The sequence below is a fragment of the Myotis lucifugus genome, unplaced genomic scaffold (assembly GCF_000147115.1).
Source record: "Myotis lucifugus unplaced genomic scaffold, Myoluc2.0 scaffold_231, whole genome shotgun sequence".
Classification (NCBI taxonomy): domain Eukaryota; kingdom Metazoa; phylum Chordata; class Mammalia; order Chiroptera; family Vespertilionidae; genus Myotis; species Myotis lucifugus.
The window spans coordinates 308,728-334,656 of record NW_005871279.1 but is presented as its reverse complement, the minus strand read 5'-3'; the positions used below and the strand labels follow the sequence as shown (position 1 = coordinate 334,656).

Sequence of the window (25,929 nt, the reverse complement as noted above, 5' to 3'; positions counted from 1 at the left end):
TTAAGGTCCCTTTGCAAAGGCTCAATGTATTTTAATACAGGGTTTACCAGGAAAATCTGCTACTACTGCTGTAGCCATCATGCTGCTTTCTTTGGTGTTCACACATCTATTGGTTTTACTATGTTTAACTGTATTTGGTTACTCTTGGTCCTCTCTCTGTATAGGCATTTTTCCACTCTCAATAATCCCTTTATGACAAATTTTCATAGACACAGACAACAGTATGGCATTTACCAGAGAGAAGAGGGAAGGGGATGGTAAAGAGTAAAGGGGATCAGTGTATGGTGATGAAAGAAGATTTGACTTTGGGTGGTGGGCACACAATGAAATATACAGATGATGTATCATAGAATTGTACACTTGAAACCCATCTTATTAACCAATGTGACCCCCCAAAATTTAATTAAAAATAACTCTTCCAAAAAAAAAAATCCCCCCCCTTTTTTGTTGTTGTTATTGACCCTCCAAGAAATAGTGCCTTAAAGCATGTCTCACACCTAAAGCAGTATATGCAAAACACTCTTAAGTTGTAGGAAGAAATTCTATTTATGTGTACTCATAATTCTCATCCTTTTATTTACTTTAGTGTATTTTATAATGTAAATAATAAATTCATGTTTATTACATGTATGTCTTCTAAGTAGGGTGCGAATGGACTCATATCAGCAGAGTTTAGCAGAGTAATCTGTCTTGTCACATCTCTTTCAGCCTCTGTTTATCTGCCACGTGCTGACTGACCAGTGCAGTATAATAAATAGTACTGGACTCACACTGGTCACCCATCTTTCCAGCTTGTCTTTTATTTATTTTTATTTTTATTTTTTTAAGTTTAGAGGCTGTTTATTAAAGCTGGGGATGTAAAGGAAGAAAGGGCTGGGAGCCCTAGCTGGTTTGGCTCAGTGGATAGAGTGTTGGCTTGCGGACTGAATGGTCCTGGATTCAATTCTGGTCAAGGGCACATGCCCAGGTTGCAAGCTTAATCCCCAGTAGGGGGGTATGCAGGAGGCAGCCAATCAATTTCTCATCACTGATGTTTCTATCTCTCTCTTCCTCTCTAAAATCAATAAAAATATATTTTAAAGAAAAAAAAAGAAAGAAAGGGCTGGGAAATGAGCCTAGGCTGGTCTGCTTTGGCTCATCAAGAAGCCAGAGAAATAGGGCCTTGGGGACAGGTTCGGGAGGTTTGCCCAGGGTGAACTGCAGCTATCCATTGCTGTCCTGGTTGCAAGCCTCATGGAATCCTGTAGAGTTTAGGAGATGCATACCTGTGGGGAAAGAAGTGGGAGGAGGGGGCGGCACCGGCAAGCTCCTGGGAGGGAGAGACCACTTTCAGCCTGTCTTTTAATCAGTTCTTACTGCTCTTTGCTGTGATAAGTGGCTCTCCAAATTGGTAAAGTCATCTTAATGGAAAATGTCCATGTTGCATACTGCTCTAAGAATTACTAGTACTTTCTTAAAGAAGATTTAAAAAAAATATTTTTCCATGTCTTCCTGATTCAAAACCCTCCACTTTCCTCCCTTACCTCCTAACCATTCTTAACACAGATTATAAAACCATTTACAAATAATGAGGAAATAGCAATTACACTTACACAGCAAGAGAAAAAAATCAAAACAATTTCGGGTAAAAGATATGTTCTAAGAAACGTAACTTTAAAAAATGAAGTCATACTTTAAAAAAACATATCAATGAACCTTGCTATAAATATTTTTATAAAACAAAGAATCATTTTAAAATAAATGACCATTCTTCTTTTGCATTTTATTATTCAGGATTTGCTTGAATTGAGATATATCTTCAGTAGGCAGTTTTCTAACCATTTCATTTTATTTTTTAACAGGAAATAAAAGTATCTGGAGCCTAAGTATATTTATATAAAGTCCTGAAAATTTTACACAAAATTTCAGCAGAATGCCAATGCTCAATCTGGCATTAAGTTGAGACAGACACAGTACCTATGACTTAAACCCATATAGCCTTTCTGAGCCATAGCAGCAATGCCTTAACTGGTCTCCTGGTTATCAGTCCTCCTGTCCTTCATCCCCTCCCCTTCTCACTCTTCCCCTTCCTTTTTCATACTGTTGTCAATAACATCTTCTAAGACATGCATGCATTTTGTTATTCTCCTATTTAAATCAATCAATGTCTATCTCTTGCTATAGAAAAACCTCCATATTTCTTTAAGTACCACCCAACCACCTTCACAACCCCTCCACTGTTCCTCACCCTTATTCCAAACTGTCCACGGTTTCATCAACGTGGCCATTTACTTCCCCAAATTTGCATATCTTTTCATCTTTCTGTTTCCTCTCTCTGGACCTCTCCCCCAATTCTCTGTCTAATGAAATCTTTTAAATCTTTTAATATATGGTTCAAATTTTATCTTTTTTTGTGACGCCTTCTCCAGACCTCTGTTTTTTTTGTACTTCCATATTTCTTTTTCAGACCTTTATGACATACTTAAAGCAAGGAAGCATCAGTCATTCTACCCTGTCAAAGGGTAGAGCTCTGCCATTGTAAGCAGTGAATGTCCATGTTCATTAAACTTTGAGTAATCAGTGTATGATATTTTGTACCCCGGGACACCCTGAACAGTTAGGTGTTTCTGAGATTAAAAAAAAGTGCTTGATTACATTATTTGCTGTTCAATTGATACCTGTTAAATCCAGGGACATTTCTTAATTGAGGCATCATCTATAGCTTTTAAGAAGCATTCTTTAGAGTGTTAATATACTGGTTACTTAATTTGATGTTTAATTCTGTAGTCAAATTAAAATTAAGATTGTACTGGTCTAGGCTTCTAGGCCTCTGCAATCATATCAGACAGAGAATATGCCTAGAATATATATATCAAATCTGACTATGCAAAACATATACATACTTCAAGATGTGGGTTACCCTGCCAATTTTATTAGTGTTCTATATTTAGTTATGAGCTTCTTCTCTTAAAAATCAGTTGAAATATTAATAAGGGATTTTAAGTATATCTATATAAGCATACAGTCAAAGAATCTAGTATTATTTCCTATTTATTTTTTATTTCCTATTTTATTTTATTACTTTTATAGATAGTATTTGTTGCAATTTTGAAAATATTATGTTTTATAATAATATATAACTTTAAACACTATTCTCTAATGTTGGAAATAATATGCATAAGAGAAAAATCTTGTATGAATTGTTCTATAACTTGAAAAGTTGCTTCAAGTTATACAGTTATAAACATAAAAGAGAAGAAATAAAGTTCTTGGAAAAAAGAATTATGACATTCCCAATTAGAAAATGGAGTTGAAAGACTGTTTTTTTTCTAAATAAATAATTTATTTTCAATTGATAGACTTATTTTTATGAAGTTTTTTTTTTTTTTGGTCAAATTAAAAGATCAATAGATACTGCTCCCTTACACATCAGACTCTGAGAGATTAATTTATTTTCCTTAGAACTGTATTTCTTTGTTGGATAAATTAATGAAAATATCACTGATAAATTAATACAGACCATTTCTACAAAGCAAACATAGTAAGGGCATAACCTCTTTCATTCATTATATTAAACTTGCATCCAATCTGAGGTAATTTTTTACAGTGAAATTTTAAAAAATCTCATAGAAAATGAAATAAAAGGGAACTAAATAATGGATTTGTGTCTTTTAGCATAAAGTGTAAGGTTAGAAAAAGAGAAGAGAATAAAACATCTTGAATAATTTTACTGAGTTATTTCTCGTTGAAGCTATCAAATGAGCCAATGGTAGGGGTTTTGTTTAAAAAGTAACAGAACAGAGTATAATTCTATAAATTGTTAGCTTTAAGATAACGGAAGAGAGATTTTGAGACTGAACTCTTAAAACAATCACCGCAATGATCAGTGGAATGAAATGGTTTTGAGGTGATCAGAAATGCTTAAACAATATATTCTTGAGTTAAGTTACGATAATATAATTGACATACAACACCTTGGCTCTAAAGTTTTAGTCTTTTATTCGTGTTCACATTTTCCCCAAGAATTGTTCAAGGAAAGGTTGAGAGTGCACTTTTATATCTCCAGAGAAACCTATCTTGTTCATTTTTAAGTATGATCAGATCATTCCAAAGCATTTGCTGTGAGGAAAAAAACAGTCATTTCATAACCATTGCCTCGTCACTATCACTGACCTAATTGGTTGCACCATTCTTCAACGCACAGAACTCCACTGAAAGGAGATAATTTATGAAGCATCAAAAATATCCCAGGCAAAGGCAGATTTGTGTGAAGGCATGGACCTCAGGAATATGTTTAAATAAAGTCCCAGTACAATGGAAGAAATAAAAGTGAAATATAAGAAGGTTTTGTTTTAAATGAGATGAAGAAAAGATGTTTCAACTAAAGATGTTAAATTGGGAAAATGCCAGGAGCAGAAAATTAGAGAAAAAAACAAAAGCAGAAGGACACTAATGACATTAAAAGCAATAAAAGCAAACGAACTATGTTAGAAAAGCACATGTACACTTACCGTTGTTGTATAGGCAGCTTCTGGATCATCTTCCAGCACCCGGGAGAGACCAAAATCCGAGACTTTGCACACTAAGTTGCTGTTGACCAATATATTCCTAGCGGCTAGGTCCCGATGAACATAACCCATATCAGAGAGATACTTCATTCCTGATGCAATGCCTCGAAGCATACCCACCAGCTGGATGACTGTGAAGTGGCCATCATGTTTCTGAAAGAGAATCACAATTGTTGACATTGAGTTAATATAGTGTGTGTGTGTGTGTGTGTGGGGGGGGTATTAAATAAAATCTTTGCACTTGTTTTTTACTTATTATTATTTTTTAGTTAAAAAAGAACTCGATATATTGAATAACGCTTGGTATTACCAAAATCCAAGTACAAACACCAACCACAGGCCCACGCGGCAGAGTTCCATTTGCAAAACGTCCCCGGGAGGCCCCTGCCAAGCCCCACGGCCTGCGGCCCAGGGGCTGGGAGGCCAGAATGGCGTGGCAGAGGGGGAGTGGAGGAAGGTGAAGACTAAAATCAGTTGGTGTAAAAGCTCACAAAGAGCTAGCGTGGTACTGTCACAGCCATGCAGGCACAAATGGAGCGGGTAGAGGCTGCCCGGCAGGCTACGCGCCAAGACCCGAACCAGACGGCCCCAGCGGCGCCATCACTGCACCAGGCTCGCTTGCCCTCACTCCTCCTTCTCACTCACTCTCTATAAAACATGGAAGGGGGTGTGTTTGGAACCAGTAACCTTGGTCACACGAGTCCTCCGAAGAAGCGCCGGGGGAGGAGCGGGCCCTGACCTCCAGGAGCAGCACACAGGAGGGAGCGGGCGCCGGCCTGGGCCCTGGCCGGAAGCCCACCTCGTCTTCCCGGCTTTGGCGGCCATTTGCGGTTCCTTCTCCGGGGCCTTTGAGAGACAGGCCTCGGCCTCGGCCAGCGCCCGTGGGCGTCAGGTACCCGCGCAGCCTCCCTCGGCTTGGACCCCCCACAACTGTCCGAGAACCGGAGGGCCCTCAGCGTGTCCTGCCCGGTGAGGAAGAGGGCCTGGTCCAGCCGCTGGCCGCCTGCTCCTGCTCGCCGCCCCTTCTTCCTCCTCCTCGGCCGGCTCATGACATGACGTCCCACGGGGCTGCGTGCTCGTCCCAAGGCTGGTTCCTCCCGCTCGCTTTCCCGTCCCCACGAGGGGATCTGGTTCCTCCTCAGGCCCTTGTGCCTCTTTCTCACCCGCTCCAGCTCCCCGCTCCCCGCACCGGTGTCGGCAGGGCAGGGGCTCACTGGGACTCGCACCGCTGCAGCTTCACCAGCTCCCGGGCTTCTAGTCCTGCAGCTGCCGAAGCATCCGGAAGTCCAGCTCCACGTCCTGCCGCTGCTCCTCGGCCGGCGCAACCGGAAGTCCAGCTCCACGGCGGCCACGTGCTCCAGGGAGGACTCAGGGCGAACACGCGCTCCTCCTCCGTCCGCAGCCAACTTGTTGGGGCTCAGCGCCCGCGGGAGGCGCAGGCTTTGAGCGGATCCAGGAAGGGGCGGGCCAGCACCTCCCTGAGCACATGGCCGCGGGCGCCCACAGGCTCTCCGGCGAGGGCCGCGCCGCCCCCTCCTGGCTCCTTCTCCAGCTCCAGCTCCGCCATCCCGCTCAGTGGGCCATGCCGGGCAGGGAGCTCTGCTCCAGCGCAATTCCAGGCTGGGCCGGGGCTCGCTCTGGGCTGCCTGGGCCGGGCCTCCTGGGTACTGTCTCGGCCACGGCCACAGGCAGGTCCTGGGGAACCTCCACGGGCTCCTCCTTAGCCTCAACCAGCGTCTCTGGGGTCAGCCGCCCCCCCTTTCCCCGCTCCCCCAAGTCCAGGACAGCTGTGCAGAATGCAGTCTGACCTGGAGAGTCAACAGGCGCTTCGCCCCCCTCCGTGAAGTCCAGGCACCAGGGGGCTCCCCCCCACCCCTGCCGCCCCGCCCTCCCCCAGCGCCTGAGTGTCCAGCAGGCCATCTCCGCAGCCACCCTCGGGGCTCGGGGTCGCCATGGTCTTTGAACTTATTTCACTGGATCCAATGAATGTGAGCATCAAGTTTGCTGACCATTGACTATGTTTATAACAAAATGTATTTGTTTGACATTTAAAGGAAAGAAAAATATAGGTGGAAGTGATGAAAGATAAAAGATAAAGGATAGAAGGGAACCAACCAAATCAACTTCCAGAAAAAATAATTTCAAAAAATTTAAGAGGGAAATAAAGTCAAATAAGGTAATAGCAATGACAAGCAAGAAAATAGAATTCAGTTTCCACAGCTGTGGGCTCTGAACCGGCCATACAGGTGGGCAGGAGGCAGCAACACCTAGGGTGGGATGAAAGTTGTGTGATAAATGGAAGTATGGTAAAAAAGATCACTGAGGAAAAAGAAAAATTGATTGCATAAACAAACAAGTTTAGGAAAGCTGTAGGAGAAAGAAAAAAACCACACACACACACACACACACACACACACAGAAAATAGCTACATTTCCCCCATTCTTTCATTATATAGAGCAAGAAGTTGTTAGGAATTGACTGAAAAAAGGTCTATTTTAGCTCCCAGTTGGAAAGATTAAATGAAATATGGGTAATAAGCCAGGCACAGCAACTGGGGTGTAGTAGTCAATCCCTTCATTATTTATTCCTCTCACCTTGATTTAAAAATAATACAGAATTTTTTAAGGGAAAAAACATCCTCTTGTCATCCGTGCAAGATTTGTACACCAATAAGACCAGATACAAATAGTACCCTAGAAATTAGAGAAAATGAAAATAACATTTTAAGTTTGAAAAATAATGCATATTGTCTTATGTAGTTATTTGGAGATTGTTGTCTTTAGTGAAGATTGTTGTCTTTAGTGAAAAACATGAAAAATTCTCAAGTTGGTTTTACATATCAGGTGTCATTTATTCTGAATGATATTAAAAATGAATATCTAGTAAGAGATTATAGGGCATTATTACCTTATACAATATGGTAGAAGCATAAATAAGAATATCTTAAATTTTGCAAAGTTAAGCAGTTTTCATGGATATCTGATTTAAAACTATAGAGTAGCTTAGACATAGGGATGATTTGAGCAGACCACAGTCTCCTATACAATGATGATTCATTGGTCAGTTAAATGAATAAGCTTAAACTACTAATGAAATAAACTTTTTCTTACTATATCAACTTATCTCCCTGATAGCTCTCTGATACCATCACCCAACTCAAGTGCAGAGTAAGGAAAAGAGCCCTCTCTTAAAAGAAACATTCTACGGTGAGAGTCCCCATTTAAGCAGCCTCTTCTGTATAATTAATGTATAAAAGATAACCTAGCAAAGAAAATGTTCGGTGTTATTAGCTCTTTATGTTCCCAATCCATCTTCTTAGACAGTGTACTATTAGATGAAATCTGTCTCTTTTATCATGTGCTCTTCCTACCTCTCTTCTATTAGGAATCTCAAAGCCTTTGAGTAGAATTGAAAGCATAAGTTCTTTTGGCCAAGAAAGGATTACACTAAATTTCAAGAGGTTGTTCTTTTACCTATTAGAAAATGAAGTTTCCTGGTGTCACAGCTCTTGTCAATGTAGAATTTCTACATAGTAGGTAACATTAATGGACCATCTGAAAACTAAGGGATGCCTCAGTTTCCTTATCTGTACGATGAGAATAGAATAAGTCAGAGCTGTAGTGAGAATCACATATAAACACAGAGCAGCTCCTGATTTATTTTAATAATAATAATTATCTACACATATAAAAGCCTAAGTGACCGTCTGATCCTTCGACTGGTAGCTATGCCACGCACTGACCACCAGGGGGCAGATGCTCAACGCACAGGCATGGAAACATGGAACAGACTGATGAATCTCAGAGGGAAGGGCGGGAAGAGATTAACCAAAGATCTTATATGCATACTAGAGGCCCAGTGCCTGGATTCATGCACCGGTGGGGTTCCTTGGCCTGGCCTGCGGGGATTGGGCTGAAACTGGCTCTCCGACATCCGCAGAGGCGTTCTGGATTGTGATAGGGCACAGGCCAGGCTAAGGGACCCCACCGGTGCATGAATCCGAGCACCAGGCCTCTAGTTATTTAATGAAACCTCATTGTTTTTATAATTACATGTAGTTTTTGTAATTTTAATGAGCCAGAAAATTCTCTCACTTTCCTGAAAAAATCATAAACCCTTATATCATAAGGAGAAATAATTATTTAACACCAGGTTGAAATTTCATTTCCTATTTATTCTGAATAACAAAGCACAAAGTTATTTCTTTTTTTAAGTACAACTATTTTTAGAGCAATTTTAGACTCACAGCAAAATTAAGAGTAAGAGATTTCTCATATATGTTCTACTCACAGACATGTAAATCCTCCCCCATTATCAACACCTCAAACCAGAATGGTACATTTGTTACAATTGATGCACATATGCTTACACATTATAATCACCCAAAGTTTACATTAGGCTTCATTGTTAGTGTTGAACATTCTATGGGTTTGGACAAATGTGTAATCACCTGTACCCACCATTATAGCATCAGAGAATTTTCACTGCCCTAAAAATCTGTTGTGTTCCACCTATTCATCACCCCCATTCCCAACCCTGGCAACCACTGCTGTTTTTACTGTTTTGATGGTTTTGCCTTTTCTAGAATTATACAGTATGTAGCCTTTTCAGATTGGCTTCTTTCACTTAGTAATATGCATTTAAGTTTTTCCCATGTCTCCTCATAGCTTGATTGCTCAATTCTTTTTAGTGCTGAATCTGAATGATATCCTCTTGTCTGAATGTACCACAGTTCATTTACCCATTTACCTACTGAAGGACATCTTGGTTGCTTCCAAGTTTTGGTAATTACAACTAAAGCTTCTACAAACATCTGTGGTTATAGAATGTTTATAGCAGTTTATGGCTGCAGGCTTTTATGTGCACTTAGGTTTTCAACTTCTTTGAGTAAATGCCAAAGATGGCAATCGCTGGGTTGTTTGGTAAGAGAATGTGTAGTTTTGTTAAGAAACTGCCAAACCATCTTCCATTTTGCATTCCCACCAGCAATGGAGAGTTTCTGTTGCTCCACATCCTCACCAGCATTTGGATCAAAGTTACTGATTTTGACCATTGTAGTAGGTGCATAGCGTGTGTCATTTTAATTTGCATTTCCTGATGATATATGATGTGGATATTTTTTCATGCACTTATTGGCTATCTTCATATCTTATTTTGTGAGGTGTCTGTTAAGGTCTTTGGGTTGTTTTTAATCAGGTTGTTTTCTTGAGTTTTAAGTGTTCTTTGTATATTTTGGATAGCTATCTTTTATCAGATGCTTTTGTTTTGCAAATATTTTCTCCCAATCTGTGTTTTGTCTCCTCATTTTCTTGACATTGCCTTTTGCAGTCCAGAAGATTTAAATTTTAATAAAGTCCAGCTTATTAATTTGTTCTTTCTTGGATTGTGCCTTTGGTGTTTTATCTAAAAAATCATTGCCATATCCAATATCATCTAGGTTTTCTTTTATTTTATCTTCTAGAAGTTTTATGATTTTGCATTTTACATTTAGGTCTGTGATCCAGTTTGAATTTATTTTTGTGAAGAATGTAAATTTCTGTGTCTAGATTCATTTTTTTTGTATGTGGATATCTAATTGTTCCAGCACCATTTTTTAAAAGACAAATTTTTGCTCCATGGTATTGCCTTTGTTCCTTTGTCAAAAACCAGTTGACTATGTTTATTATAGGCTCTCTATTCTGTCCCATTTATCTATTTGTCTGTTCTTTCACCTGCACCATACTTTCTTAATTACTGTAGCTTTATAATAAATCTTGAAGTCAGGTAGTGTCAGTCCTTCAACTTTGTTTTTCTTCAATATTGTGTTAACCATTCTTGGTCTTTACTTCTATAAACTTTAGAATCAGCTTGTTGGTATCCACAAAACAACTTACTGAGATTTTGATTGGGACTGCACTAAAATTATAGATAATTTAGTAAGAACTGACATTTTAATAACCGAGTCTCCCTGTCCATAAGCATGGAACGTCTCTCAATTTATGTAGTTCTTTGATTTTACTTATCAGCCTTATAGTTTTCCTCATCTACATCTTGTACTATATTGTGAGATTTATACCTAAGTATTTTATTTCTGATAGTTTGTTCTTAGTGTATATTGATTTTTGTACATTGATTTTTATCCTGCAGCTTTATTTATAACTAAAAGTCTTTTTTTGGTGTGTGGAGTCTTTAGGGTTTTCTATATATAATGTTATATTATCTACAAATAGAGACAGTTTTACTGCTTCCTTTCCAATTAGGTTGCCTTTTAATTCTTTTTCTTGTCTATTTGCTCTGGGTATGTCTTTCAATACTATGTTGAACAATAGTGATGAGAATGGGTATCTTTGCCTTATTCCTAATCTTAGAGGAAAAGCTTTCAGCTTGTCACAGTTGGGTATAATGTTAGCTCTGGGCTTGTCATATATGGCCTTTATTATATTAAATACATTCCCTCCATACCCACATTATGGAGAGTTAAAAAAATCATAAATGGATATTGAATTTTGTCAAATGATTTTTCTGTCTCTATGGAGATGATCATATGATTATTATCCTTTCTTTTGTTAATGTGATGTATCACATTAATTGATTTGTGGATGATGAACCACCCTTGCATCCCTGGAATAACTTCCACTTGGTCATGTTGTATGATACTTTTAATGTACTGTTGAATTTGGTTTGCTAATATTTTGTTGAGGGTTTTTGCACCTACCAGTATGTTCATCAGGGATATTGGCATGTAGTTTTCTTTTCTTGTAGTATCCTTGTCTAACTTTGTTATCTGGCTTTGTAAAATAATTGTAAGAGTATTCCCTCCCCTTCTATTTCAGGTAAGTTATTTTAAAATTATTTTAACTATTCTTATTACCAATACTTGAAAATACTTGAATTAATTGCTTTCTTATTAGCAACATAGCAATCATAGTTCTAATAACAATAAGTGGCATCATTATAAAATGATCTTTTAGTGTTTGAAAATAATATAAACCACTTTCTCTACATTCTTTCATGGGACTATACAATGTAGTATATTTATTTCTAATTCATTTGGCCACAATCTTTTCCAAGGTTCATGAGGTCAAAACCATTTTTATAATAGCACTAAGACATGCACTTGCATTTTTCACTATGTTGACATTTGCACTAATGGTATAAAACTCTGTTAGGTAAAACTGCAGAAGCCTTAACACAAATCAAGGCAGGAGCACAAACCAAACTGTACTATTATTTCCACACACTTCTCTGCTACATGAATGAACAAACAAAAAAGGATAGTATTGTATAAGAAGGTACTTAGTGAAGTAATAAAACCCATTATGTTTGTTAAATGTTGGTCCTTGGTTACACACTCTCAGCATCAACATCTGTGAGGGACAGAAGAAAATAAGATTGGGCAGCAGGAAAAATTAAACTGCAGCGCATTAACAACAGCAGCCTTGGTATAGCCCATGGAATGTTCTGGATCTGGGATAACTCTTCAGAGTTGGTCCAGGTTGAGGAAAGGGGACTGGGTCCTTATACTCCACATCAATCAATCATTGGATGTAGGCTGCCTCTGTAAAAGTGTCACGGCCTTGGGTAAGATAGCTTTCTCTAGTCAAGGGCATTTCCTAGAGAGGGACTGAGGTAAGAACTACCAGCTTCCAGAATTGCAGAAGCTATAGAAATATGGGAGTTGATCCTGAGAGTTGTCCCCAAAAAAGTTCCTTCATGAGAATCTTTAAATAATTTGTTTCCCAGGGAATACAATCTGTCTACAGACAGATATAGAAAATTTATCTATCTATCTATCTATCTATCTATCTATCTAGTGTCTATAAAATTCAGCCTTGATAAAAAAGAAACTCCAAAAATAGTTCTATATATTTTTTTGGAAACTCATACCTCAATTGTTGCCACATTATTCTAGGGAAAAAATAGCTAACATTCTTTAAACACTATAAACCAGTCACAATTATGAGCTATTTACAGGTATTATTTATTCCTTGCAACAACTCTGGGCTATAAGTATAGTTATTATCTTCATCTTATAGATAGTCAAAATGAAGTGTAACAGTGATAGAAAAAGATAATATACTAATTAGGAAGTAATTATAGAATAGGTTGTACTAATAAACTCATAGAAATTTCATGTATTAAAAGTTTCCTTATGAGTATTTTGTAGACATCAGCAGTTGCAGTTCCTGCCTGGCCAAGGTGTGACCCTGACCCCAAGAATTGGGCAAGTGTCAACAATTCATATCAGAGCCAGAAGAACTGCTGCCTACATGCCCTGTTTTGGGACATCAGCCGTAAAACTTCAGACGGAGCAGTGAAACTACACATACAGGAACTAACATTGAAACTATCCGAGAGCAGAGCTGAGAAACTGCACTTGGCCAGAAATTCCTCAGTTCCCCTCTTCCCCAGTTCCCCTACATAATGCAGCCAGGACACCTGAGATGCTGAGATAGCTTTGAAGGCACGAGCCAGCTGTCTCCTCAGGGTGTCGGCTCCTGAATAAAATCCCTTTCCTTGTCAGCCAGAACCTGTCTCAGGAGTTTGACTTTCAAAGCAGCAGACTGTTGGATTTGCAGGTCGTTTTCCCTGTTTCAGATTGACAAAAAGATTTAATAACCTCCTAAATGGTAAAGTCAGGATTTGAATCTAGGCCATCTAAATCCAGAGCCTCTATTCTTATTAATTGGAGTTTTCTGAAAAAGAGTTGGCCCAAACTTTGCTGTAATGACCCAGTCTAGGCTAGTTTGGGAAGCATAATTTGGCATAATAAAGCAAGAAAGAAAAGGGCTCTGAGACTGCTAAGTAAAAAACAAAGAGCACTCCAAATAAACCAACAAGTGAGGATTTATTTATCTGTCTGGTTGAGAGGAGCAACCCTATTTATTCATACTTGAGGTATGGCACATATCTATTTCTCTACAAATGAAGGAATTCTCTCCTTCAAACAAAATCTATATTCTTTTCACTAGTCCTTGTCAACATAGCCTCCTCAAGTGTGGTTTAGGACATACTGGTTTTCTTGAATATGGTGGAGGGTTAATAAATGGTGACTGAATTAAATAGCTTTTGATACCATCTTATAGAGCACTGGCGGCTATTGCGATGTTATTCCTATTGTATAAAAAAGACTGTTTTCTTAAGGTTGGATATTCGTTTTCTCCCTTTGAAACAGCAGTTCTATCACAGCATCCACTATGCTGCCATGCCTTGTGTCAGCACTTGATAAATATTAATTCAAATTGAATTGAATTGTTTATGAGGGGAGGAGAAAAATGTGAGAGCACTGAGATTTAATATCTTTGGGCTTCCTACTAGAGATTAATCAAAAAGAAACTATGAATATTTTAATGACATATGGTTATTTTCCCAGGAAGGCAGATCCAAATGAAAGAGAGCGAATGTGGCATATTTACACACTGCATCTCAGAGCTTAGTAGCTAGAATTCAGTTTGTCTTCATTCTTCTTTTCCTTTGCTTTCTCAACCTGACTGCCGAGAAACCTGGAGCTTGATCTTAAAGTGACAGAGAGGGTGAGCCTGATTGGAAGGTGTTTTTTGAAAGCTACACATAACAGTATCTGCTCCTTTGAAACCTGCAGAGCTCTCCCAGACCCTAAGACCCTAGAGCACAATACCACCGATCTGAGCATGTCACACTGTCTCCACAGTAATGCAAGCTCCTGACGATGGTTTCCAAGGCCCTGCCTTCTAAGTTGTTCCCCACAGACACTTTCAAACTCTCAGCGTCTATTCATCTTAGGTTGACCTCAAGTACTTAGGGCAGATGTAGGATTTGAGAGCTATGCTGTCCTGTTGTCATCACATTACTACCTAACAACATTAAATATATATATGCTTTTCAATATAATAAATCTATTTAACAAATCTATTTAAACACAAATATCACCCTGTCACTCATTTGCTTAAGACCCTTTAATACCAGAATAGAGTACAGTATTCAATACAAAGTTATGACCCTTGCTCCTGTCTCTAGTTCTATAACTTTTTTCTGATTCAATATTTTTGTGTGTTTATTTCACCCCTACAGCATGTTATTTCATATCTAATGTGCTTTGCTTATATAGTTCCCTCTTCCAGGAATACTATTCTAGTCTTCTGTCACCTGAGTTTTCCATGATAAGTATCATCTCTTCTAGGAGGTCCTTGCTGAATCCCTAAGTCCTTTTTTTCAAACAGTGCTCTTTGGGCAGCTACGATGGCCAGTTATTGCTCTAATTACTGGGCTCAAAGAGGGAAGCAAAAGAAAAAGGTGCCTGCTCCATTTGTACTTACATTTAACCAGAGGCAGGGAGACAGACAATAAATAGGTAAAAATTAAATGAGATACTTAAAAATATTGAGAAAATAAATAAAATGTGTATGAAAGAGAATGACATGTTGAAGCCTGTGACCAGTTTCCAGCACATACAAATGACTTGAGTCAGGAATGAGTGGATACTGAAGAAATGAAAGCCAAAGAGGCTGGAGCTCGTTGAGAGAAAGAGAGAAATAGAGTGAGAGCAAGAGCAAGAGCAAAGAGAGGAGAGGAGAGGAGAGAAGAGACAGGCAGAGGAAAAATCAGGTAGAGTCTTGTAAGCTAAGGTGAAGAGTTTGAAATCTGCTCTAAAAGTAATGAGGTGTTAGAGAAAAACTTTAGTTTGGGAGCGATATATATATTCTGACTTGTGTATGGAAAATAGAATCAGAGAGATACATTTGGAAGCTATTAGAGTAACTCAGGGGAGAGAAACTGATGGCTTAAATCAGGATTGAGATCTATTTTAGAGGTATAGCCAGCAAGACTTGCAGTAGATTGGATGGAGGGGGAGACAGATCAGGAAAGTGGAGAAATAAAGATGGACCAAGTTTCTCCTGTCTACACCAACATTAGCTAAAACCATCCTGTCTCCCACACTGTCTTGAACATAAAGGGCATACCTTGTCTTGTTCATCTTGGAAGTCTCAGGGCCTGGCGTCATGCTTGGCACACAGTAGATATTCAACAGATATTCACCGGATTGATCTGAACTAAACATATTTTTCTCTTAATGAAGTGAAGTACTTTAAACTTTTACTCAGTAGTAAGATATTCTTGAAGTATTTTTCATGGCAAGATAAGAGATTCTTTAAAAAATCATGAGTAAATGAGAAGCAGTTATTACACTTGCAACCATTTTCACTTCTGAGTGGGACTCTGGTTTGATTCTAATTTTGACCACCAAATTCATATGTTTTTGCTGTAGAGTGAGAAAAGGGGGCTAAGTATGTCATAAAGATTTCTGTTATATTTCTTTCCAGTTCTTCACTGGAGAATCACGGTAATGTTGAGCTCAACACCAACAGAACAGCTTTGCAAAGCATGAAAGGTCTGTGGACAATTTAAATTACAGCCTTCAAACTTTCTTGTTGAAATATGTGCACCACTCCTTTGTACACAGTAAACAATTATAGTGATTCAGCGTCCTGAAAATGAGTGATAAACAGTACTGTACCTAGGAGATAGTAAGCTGTTATTCTAGAGTAGAATGAATAAAAATTGCACATCATCACTTAAACATTTACAGAGAATCCAATTCATTGTACAGTGTCTTAGTTACAATAAATAAATCATCTTTCAGAGATTCCTCACAAATCTGGTGCAATGAACACTGTTGGATAAAGACCATTTATGCTCTAAAATGAAGAATGAAAGTTTGGTTCATATGTATGTCAAAAGACTTTTTTTTTGTTTTACTAAGCATGAGTTACAAGAAATGGCATCAGCTTCTCAAAACAAAACAACAAAAATAGAAAGGTTAGCTGAAACCTTGTAAAATTATTCCTTCCAAAATGCTGACTCAAGCTATAAAATGGCTTTGCAGGAAATGTAACTTACTAAGCAGTTTATAAAAGATCAAGGTATACGAACAGTGGATACTGGAAGCCTCTTATCCCCCTAATTTTGTGCTGCTAGAGGCCCTTCTGAGAAAATTAGATGTCTGAAATGCAATCCTATATAATAAAAGAGAAACATGCAAATTAGCCATCCCTTCGCGATGCCCACAAGCCACTCCCACAAAGCCAATCAGGAGTGAATATGCAAATTAACCCAACCAAGATGGCGGCAGCCACGGAGCTGGAGCGAACAGGAGTCTTGGGTTGCCCCTGGTGATGGAGGAAGCCAAGCTTCCCGCCTGCCCTGGCCCAGCCGTGGCCTCTGCTCAAGGCTACAAAGTTTCAATTATAGAAGATAAATAAATCCCAGATACAGTGGGGCCTTGACTTACAAGTGTCCCGACTAACAAGTTTTTTGAGATATGAGCCGTCTCTCGGCCGATTTTTTGCTTTGAGTTGCGAGCTAAAATTCGGGTTACGAGCCAGCTTCAGATACCCCACCGCTAGTTGGCACAGCGAACGTCACAGTGAACACCACATCAGCCCAGCATCACGTGTCTCACTCATTCACTTTTTGATTTGACATGCGAGTAATTTGAGTTACGAGCTCCGTCATGGAACAAATTAAACTCGTAAGTCAAGGCCCCACTGTACCTGCTTCCAGCCACCCTGGCTTCCGCTCAAGGAGGCGCTGAAAAGAAAAAAGAAAAAAAGGAGGGGCTGGGACCTTAGGTCGCTGGGGGGCATGGCCAGCCTGTAAACAGCCCTCAGCCCCTCACCCAGGCTGGCCACACCCTCATGGGGTGAGGGTCCCCACTGGGTGGGGGGGCTTGGCCAGCCTGAAAAAAGCCCTCAGCCCCTCACCCAGGCTGGCCACGGCCCCCCAGCAGGGACCCTCACCCCATGGGGGCGTGGCCGGCCTGCAAACCACCACAGGCCTCTCACCCAGGCCATCCCACGTCCCAAGGGAACCCCCACCCTGATCCGGGACACCCTCAGGGCAAACCAGCCGGCCCCACCCGTGCACCAGGCCTCTATCTATACTAATAAAAGGGTAATATGCTAATTAGAGTGGGAGACCTTCCAGGAGACCTTCCAGACATTATTTTGGACAAAGCCATGGTGGTGGGGCTGAGGTAGAGGCAGTTAGAGGCCAAGAGGAGAGGGCAGTTGTGGGTGATCAGGCTGGTGGGGGGCGGGGCCCGTCGGGGGTGAGCAGACTAGCAGTGGGGCCAGTTGGCGGCAAGCAGGCCATCAGTGGGGGTCAGTTGGATGTGATCAGGACAGCGGGGGGGGGGGGCAGTTTGGAGTGAGCAGGCCAGCAGGGGCGCAGTTGGGGGCAAGCAGGCCAGTGGGGAGGGAAGGTGGGAGTGAGCAGGCTGGCAGGGGAGGCAGTTGGGGGCAAGCACACTGGCATGGGGGGCAGTTGGGGGCGAGCAGGCCAGCAGGCATAGTGGTTAGGGGCAATCAGGCAGGCAGGCAGGCAGGTGAGCGGTTAGGAGCCAGCAGTCCTGGATTGCGAGAGGGATGTCTGACTGCCGGTTTAGGCCCGATCCCTGTAAACCGGCAGTAGGACATCCTTCGAGGGGTCCCAGATTGGAGAGGGTGCAGGCCGGGCTGAGGAACACCCCCTCCCCCATGCACAAATGTCATGCACCGGGCCACTAGTTGGTTTATAAGGGACAAAAGATGAGAATGTATGAAGAGCTACAACAACAGAGAGGAGCTAAGTTCTGTGTTCCCCTAGTGCAAAAATATCCTCACCCACTGTCTGCTTGTTCTCACCTTTTTGGTTCAGTTTTGCAAGATGAATAAGCTCTAGTGATCTGCTATAACAACATCACACCTATATTTAACAGTACTGTATTGTACACTTGAAAATTTGTCAAGAGAGTAGATTTTGTGTTACATGTTACTAACAGAATAAAGTAAAATAAATTATATTTGGGCTTGTAAGTTCATGTAAAAGATGCAAAAAAGTATTTATGAATCACACACTAGTATTAATTAGTCTAACTTTATATCCAGCTAAGATCTATGCCAACTAAAGAATGGAAGCTTAGATTTAGGGTGGGGGGAGAGTCCAGGTTACAGGTACTTCTATGGGGTGGGGGTAGGGGAAGGGAGGTGCCACCAAAGAACATGAAGAAAGGAGTAAATGCTACAGAAAAATGGCCTTTAAAAATTTTGCTCAAGGAAGTCATGTAGAGGGGTGGAAAGCACTTCTATTTTTTTTTTCAAGGAAATTCCTGGCCCCTTCTGTATTGGAAGCTACATCCTTTAGCTGTAGTCTGTGTTGAAGAGGCTTTTATAGGTCTGCCTAGGACTTAAGTAATATCTTTAAAGAAATATTTATGGGAAAATGCATTCTGAGTTCTCAACTATTGATTTATAAGTGACTTTGCAGAAAACAGTCCTTGGAGGATTAATTCCGTAACTTAGCTTTAAAGTTAAAATTCAGTTTTTCTGTTTCTAAATCAGAAAGTTGTCTATGCTATGACTTTTAAAAATACTCCTGAATTTGAAAAAGAAATGGCTAAGGTTATTTACAATGACCAAATAAGGAATGACCAAATCATTCTTGTTTTAAAATAACCAGGGTCCAAGTAAGAGTCAATATCTTTTTTTTTTTTCTATAGAAGTTTTAGTTCTTGTGGCCTCCCCAGTTGAAAATATTGTTATAATAACCTATAGAGTATTTACTAAATCCTTCAAGGCGTTTTCTTTTGTAGTGATCATGGATTTGGACTTAAACTTGGCAGAGTTACATTTTCACTTATAGATGGGAGAGGGCACCAACAATAAAATCAGACATTTCAATGATAAGGAAACTAAAAAATGTCATTTCTAATATACCTAAAAATATCTAGGAAGAAAAGTAGATATGGATTTCTGAAACATAAAAGTTGGGTTTCATTTTAAGAGCTTAAAGTGAATCTGAATATAATATAGCTTTAGCTTGCAAAGCTTACTACTGAATTAGATTTATTTATTTTTGTTTAGATTTGTATGAAGGTAATCTACACTAGCTACTATGTGTTGCACTTAAATAAAGCAAAACAAATATAAACTTTTTGTGTGGCATTTGGAGCAGGGTGTCACAGAGCGCTATGGTCTTGATGAAGCATCATTAGAATGCATCAGAGTTACTTGTGGAAGTTTTTGCAAAATAAACCTGCTTGGGTCTGCATATGTCTTTTGTAAAATGTCTCTAGGATGGTGATTCTGATTTGCAGACATGGTTGAGAAACACAAATTTGGAGTCTAATATTTAGTTCTAAAAATTCCAAATCCCTAGTATGGTCTAAAAGGGGATTCTGGAATACCATAGAGGAGTTCAGGAAAATGCATGGGATTTCTCTATGTATCATAATAACTTCAAATTACAGACCAATTAAAAATCAATGTAAAATCCTGTATAAAAAGGAGAATTGAAAAGGAAAAGTATTAAATACAATTTCATGGTACCAGGTACAACAATGATACAGCATATTTACAGTACTAAATGTTTAAAGAGGTAAATTTAAAAATTAAAAGTTCAGCCAACCCTATGCTGGGTTCCAAGCACATCATACTTACATATATTTAAATGTGTACTGTCACATTATTTTAAGAATAGGATTTGGCATTAAGCTGGCACAAGCGTGATAAATAATTACAATAGTCTGCATGAAGTTTCACATAGTTTTCTGAAAAATGCAATTAAAGGGATGTAATTCAACCATAACCTTTATGTTTTAAAAATAGGTATTGGTAGATAAATGCAACTTCACTTTTTTTACTGTTGAATAGAAAATGAATTAATTGTAGTTTAATTTTGCTCTTATATACCAACATACACAACTCTGTGCAACACATTTTATAAGACAAGTGTGCTAATAAAATACAGCTCTCATTATTAATATATAACTAGCATAAGGTAAAATGCCATCTTTACTAGATTTATAATTTAAGTACATAAATATTTAAAAGGTCCCTTTAATTTTTTAAATTAATATTAGCTTTGCATTTGTTCAGGGAAACTCTTCAAATGACTCACATTACTTTTGAAATGATAATATGCACTTATATGTATTATTTAAATATTCATATTCGTGAGGTATAACTAGATTTTTCTAAATGGTGACAATTAAAATTATTTTTAGCCATTAGAAAAAAACATACCAGGAAGTAACAGAAAAACTAATTTAAAACTCTTAGTGACACCTTTTGAAATATGTAATAATAATAATAATAATAGTAATAGATTATTAGACCTTCATATATGCCAGACACTGTTCTAGGAATTTTAGGTCTATAAGCCATTTAATCTATAATAATAAAAGCATAATATACTAATTAGACCGGACAGCTGAACGACCTTCTGGACGTCATTCTGGAGGTCCTTCCGGACGAAGCTGCGGCGCCGAGGACAGAGGAAGAGGCAGTTAGGGACGATCAGGCAGGCAGGCGAGTGGTTAGGGGCGATGAGACAGGCAGGCAAGCAGTTGGGGCAATGAGGCAGGCAGGCAGAGTGGTTAGGGGCGATGTCAGCTGATGTCAGCTTGACTAGTTAATTATGTCACTTTCTCCATGACCAAAGGTGGGGTCTGGTGTGAGTGCTGGAAGAGTGCACGTAACAAGTAAAAATGATTGGGCCAGCAGTCCAGAGACCCCCTTCCCGGCCACTTAAGTTGCATGTCATTAAAACCTTGGTAAAGATTTTTAGTCACCCTTTTTAGGACCCGGAAACAACTGTCGTCTTGGAGCAGAACCTGCTCCTGATGATCCTGCCTTGGATCATCTGACCAGCTACTTTTCTTTCTAACTTCAGCAATTATTCTGAACATTCATTAAAATTTGTCCTCGGACTCCCACATGTCCTGTCCTACTTCAGGTAGAAATGCAACATCGTCAGGTATCATTTCCTTCAACTTAATACTTATTCCTCATAAATCTCTCTAGATCCACACACACAGGCCCTTCAGCCTTAGAAGGTGTGCGCAGGCTTCTGCTACTCAAAGTCAATCCTCCACCAGGGTCCTTGATTTTGTACCTTCCCATGTCCTGGGATATTTTGCCTTACCAATGTATTTTCTTTGATTCCTATCCCTCAGTGTATAAATTGTCTGAATATTTTTCTATCTTAAAAGGTACCACTCAATATTGGCTGGTGTGGCTCAATTGGTTGAACATCGTCCTGTGCAATGAAAGATTGCTGGTTTGATTCCCGGTCAGGACACATGCCCATGTTGTGGGCTTGATACCCAGTCGGGGTGCATGCGGAAGGCAGCAACACCTGTTTCTCTTTCACATCAATGTTTCTTTCTCTCCCTCCCTTCCTCTCTCTAAAATCCATGAAAAATATTTTTAAAAGATACCATTGATTTTTCTTTTGTATACTAGCACCTGATTTCCTCTTGTCTTGCTGTCTCATCCACTTTTCCCCTAAAATGTCTCCACCTCCCACATCCTATGTATCTTCCATTCTCATTTTGCCCTCTGCAATGTGGCTTCTGTCTGAAATCAACCATTAAAAGCACTCTTGAGATAACTGAGGACCCCGGAAGTGCTAAACCCAAGGATGCTTTCCAGTTTCTGTCTTTCAGAAGTTCTCTATTGCATTTGCTACAATTGCTTACTTGCTCCTGCCTGCAATGCCCTATTCTCTCAGATGTGGGATTCCGTGTCCCCCTCTCTCCCTGCTCCTCTCTGACTTCTCATTCTTAGTTACCTTTGGGGATGCTGACCTGTTGCCACCTCAGGTTGACATGCCACAGAGTAAAAACCTTGCTCAACTCTTTTCCTTTTTCTACTTCTTCCTAGTAAATATCATGGTTTGGCTTTAATAACCACATTTATGTTACCGATTCCCAGATCTTTAACTTTAGTAAAGATTTTTCCACTGAGCTTCAGTTTTATATTCCAAATTGCTGTCTGAACATTTTTGCTGCATGTTCCATAGGCATCCCAAATGTAACATGACACAGATTAAACTCGTCATCGTCTCCCAACTGCCAGCCCTCCCTGCTCCTCCTCTGCATCTTCACCTCAGTTGGCAGCACCAGCTTCCACATTTTCTTTTTGCTCCCAAGCATCCTTTCTTGAGCTGTGGTTCCCTTAACTCAGTCTGATCTTGTTTGCTTTTGTTAATTTCTCCCTTTTTATATTTGTTATTTATGGGTGACACTCCTTGCTCACTCATGTAATTAATGTATGCATATCTTTTCTCTCATGTCAAAGGATTTGAGATGGGAGCAAGAAGCTGCAGCAGAACAAAATATACCATCTTGAACTAAAACCACTGGTATTCTATTTTTATATAACTGAATTTTATGCTATGATAAACAAATCTACATTCAACAAATGCTATAAAATAAAGGAATAATTTTGTATGGTTGACACATGATATCTCAAAGTTTCAAAATATTTTGTCTCTTTTTATAACTAATTGCTTGTTAATACTGTTATAAAAATGGGGCTTAAAAGATTAGGCACAAGCTGCTGTTAGGTGTCACTAAAAGTGTTTATGAAAACTGTATGTATAGAGGAGAAAGACCAACCAGGGATGAAGGTCAAGATTACACTTACTTTACACTAGGAATTAAGTGCAATTGGAAAAGTTAGGAAAATCTGCACACCAGTGAGGTCAGACTTTCCGGGCAGCCAGCTTGCTGTTCGAGTTTATTTTAAAACTAAAAGCAAAAACACACAGTGACATACCCACCGACACCCCTCCACACACACAATTGCTCACAAACACACACACTTATCCAGACAATACATATCTGGAGAAATGCCCATAAGGATCCCAAACAGTATAAGATTTATGAATCCATTGCAATAGCGCAGGCAGCCACCACCACAGGCACTGGATTGTAATCTTGTGCTTAGTGTTGCTACCACTCCTTTTCGAATAGTGTGGGAGCCCGAAGGACACCCTCTGCCTCCAGGAGCACAGAGTGCTGTTAGTGAGCCTGGGGGTCTTCCCTACCATGCAATGCACTCAGCCACTTCCTTTTCTGTGTTCACAGAAGCTGCGATGATCAAATTCTACAAAAATAGTTTAAAAATGTTTCGCCTTTGAGAATCTGAGGGATATATACATATCTTTTATTTTTGCTTGCCATAGGGGATTAAGTGTCCGACAAAGTTTATAAAGCACTTTGAGGTTCTGGGATAAAAGAGATGATTACAAAGAAGTGTAAGAAACTTAAAGAAGGGTAAAAAGAGAGTATCTGGCACTCTTTCCCCCTTCATTTTTATTTTAATAGAAATTCTATGATCAGAGGGGACCCATAGATGGGAGATGGCAGTGGACTTATAAGAAGAAGTAATAAGTGATTTAATAAAAAGGTAGAATTCATGATGTATTAGAACATGGCTTTTTGAGCCAGAGATTTGAGTTTGAATCCTCACTCTTTCCCACTTACAATGTGTCAGGCATTATTCTATAAACTTTAAAATAATCAACTACTATATGCTTATAACATTTGTATGAAGTAGATACTGTTAATATTCCTATTTTGCAGATGGGTAAACAGAGGCACAGAAAAGTTAGTCACTTGCTCAAGTCTGAAGGTCACACAACCGGCAAGTGGCAGAGCCAAGATAAGCTGAGAAAATATATAATTCTCATAGTAGTATTAATGGTAGCTACCACCAAATGAAAAGTTACTCTTTCCCAGCCTCTATGGTGTCTTACATACATGGTGCATAAGAACGGGAAAATATTAGTTTTTAAATTTTAAATCATGAATTATACCACTCATAAATATGCAGTAGGATGTTTATAAGTAAATATTTAATTGATAATATGTTATCTTTTCTTTATAACATATTTTAATTAGTTCATGATTGGGCAGGATAAAAAGTATATCTGAAGCTAACGTTTCTTAATTTGCTTGTGGCAGTCATCTGATCCAATTTTCAGGAGCAATTTAGACTGGGCATTATTTGCTTTTATTATGTGCTACATTGTTTGCCTTTATATTCAGCTCTAGGATATAGCTGATACAAATATAAAAACCTCTCCCAAGCATCATTAGATAATAATACCTATCTGATAAAAATGAGTTTTTGAATAAATATAATGGGAAGACATAAGTATATCTGCATTTGAAGTACCATAGATGATCCTGATAACGTATTCCAAAATAGTTTGGCACATTTACAGGAGCAATGAATACAAGACATAACATTATTTTATAGCTGAAAATGGCTACAGAAAATACAAACAAACAAATAGCTCATGTTCCCACACACCTATGAATTTCATTTTGCATTGTGTGAGGAGTATTGCTCCGTAATAACTTGACAATTTTGCTGAATTTAGCTTCTGGCATTGAATGTGGACATCCAGTCACAGAATAAATGTGTCATCACTGCTAATATTGAGAGCAGTTGAAATAAGAGGGCTGGAATCAAGAAAAAAATACATGAAAATGAGATCAAGAGAGAAAGGTAAGATACACACAGAACTTGTCCAAATAACGTGGAGCAAAAAATGAACTGAAGAAACAATGCTTGAGACTGTTTATTCTCATGAAAATGAAGAAGAAAAATGATACAACACAGTACAAATAGACAAAGTACAGTCAGTTTATAAGTAATAAAAATGGCTGTGTCTTTGTAGATAGATATGTTTTAATGAATACAGTGACATTCAAATATGTAACTTCTGCTGGAGATGAAAAACATTGACCCTAGTGATTATTTTTCATGTTTTTTTTTTTTTTACTATTTTTAAAAAATATTTTTTTTAATGATTTCAGAGAGAAAGGGAGAGGAAGAGAGATAGAAATATCAATGATGAGAGAGAAACATTGATTGGCTGCCCCCTGCAAGCCCCTTATTGGGGATCGAGCTGAAATTCAGGCATGTGCCCTGACAAGGAATCAAACTGCAACCTCCTGGCTCATAGGTCGACGCTTAAACACTGAGCACACCAGCCAGACCCCCCCCCCTTTTTTTACACTTAAAACCTATATAATTTTATTAACCAATGTTACTCCAATAAATTCAACAAAAATTAAAAACAACTTAATACTGATACCTTGTGTTTAACTCATAAGATCTATTTCTTTCTTTGGACATCCAGAAATGTAGGTAATTCTTTGCCTACCCTAGATTCATGAACATATTGTCCTATTTTTTCCCCTTAAAGCTTTTCTTTTTTTAAAATTTAAATTCTTTATTGTTTAAAGTATTACATGAATCTCCTTTTTCCCCCATTGATGTCTCCCCTGCTGCTCCCACTCGCCAGCATATGCCCTCACCCCGCTACTGTCTGTGTCCATTGGTTATGCTCATATGCATGCATACAAGTCCTTTGGCTGATCTCTTACCCCCTTACCCACTCCTCCCCCCCCCCCGGCACTCCCCCTCCCCCACTGCTTTTCCTTATAGGTTGGACAGGCTGTTTGAAACTTCTATATCTCTGGTTCTATTTTTGTCTCCGGTTAAGTGGTCATTATATTCCACAATGAGACCATGGATATTATCTTTCTCTGAATGGTTATTCCCTAGCATAATGCTCTCTAGTCCA

At 39.1% G+C, this 25,929-nt stretch overlaps 1 protein-coding gene across 1 annotated transcript in view; it reads right to left on the bottom strand.

The window, feature by feature from the left end:
• Positions 1-25,929, bottom strand: part of LOC102423914 (ephrin type-A receptor 6) — a gene marked incomplete at its 5' end in the record, with an annotated part of 354,481 nt that overhangs the window by 121,040 nt on the left and 207,512 nt on the right. Inside the window, one exon of the mRNA XM_023762099.1 lies at positions 4,491-4,700. Coding sequence (XP_023617867.1) covers positions 4,491-4,700 — 210 coding nt within the window. The remainder of the gene's footprint in view (positions 1-4,490; positions 4,701-25,929) is intronic.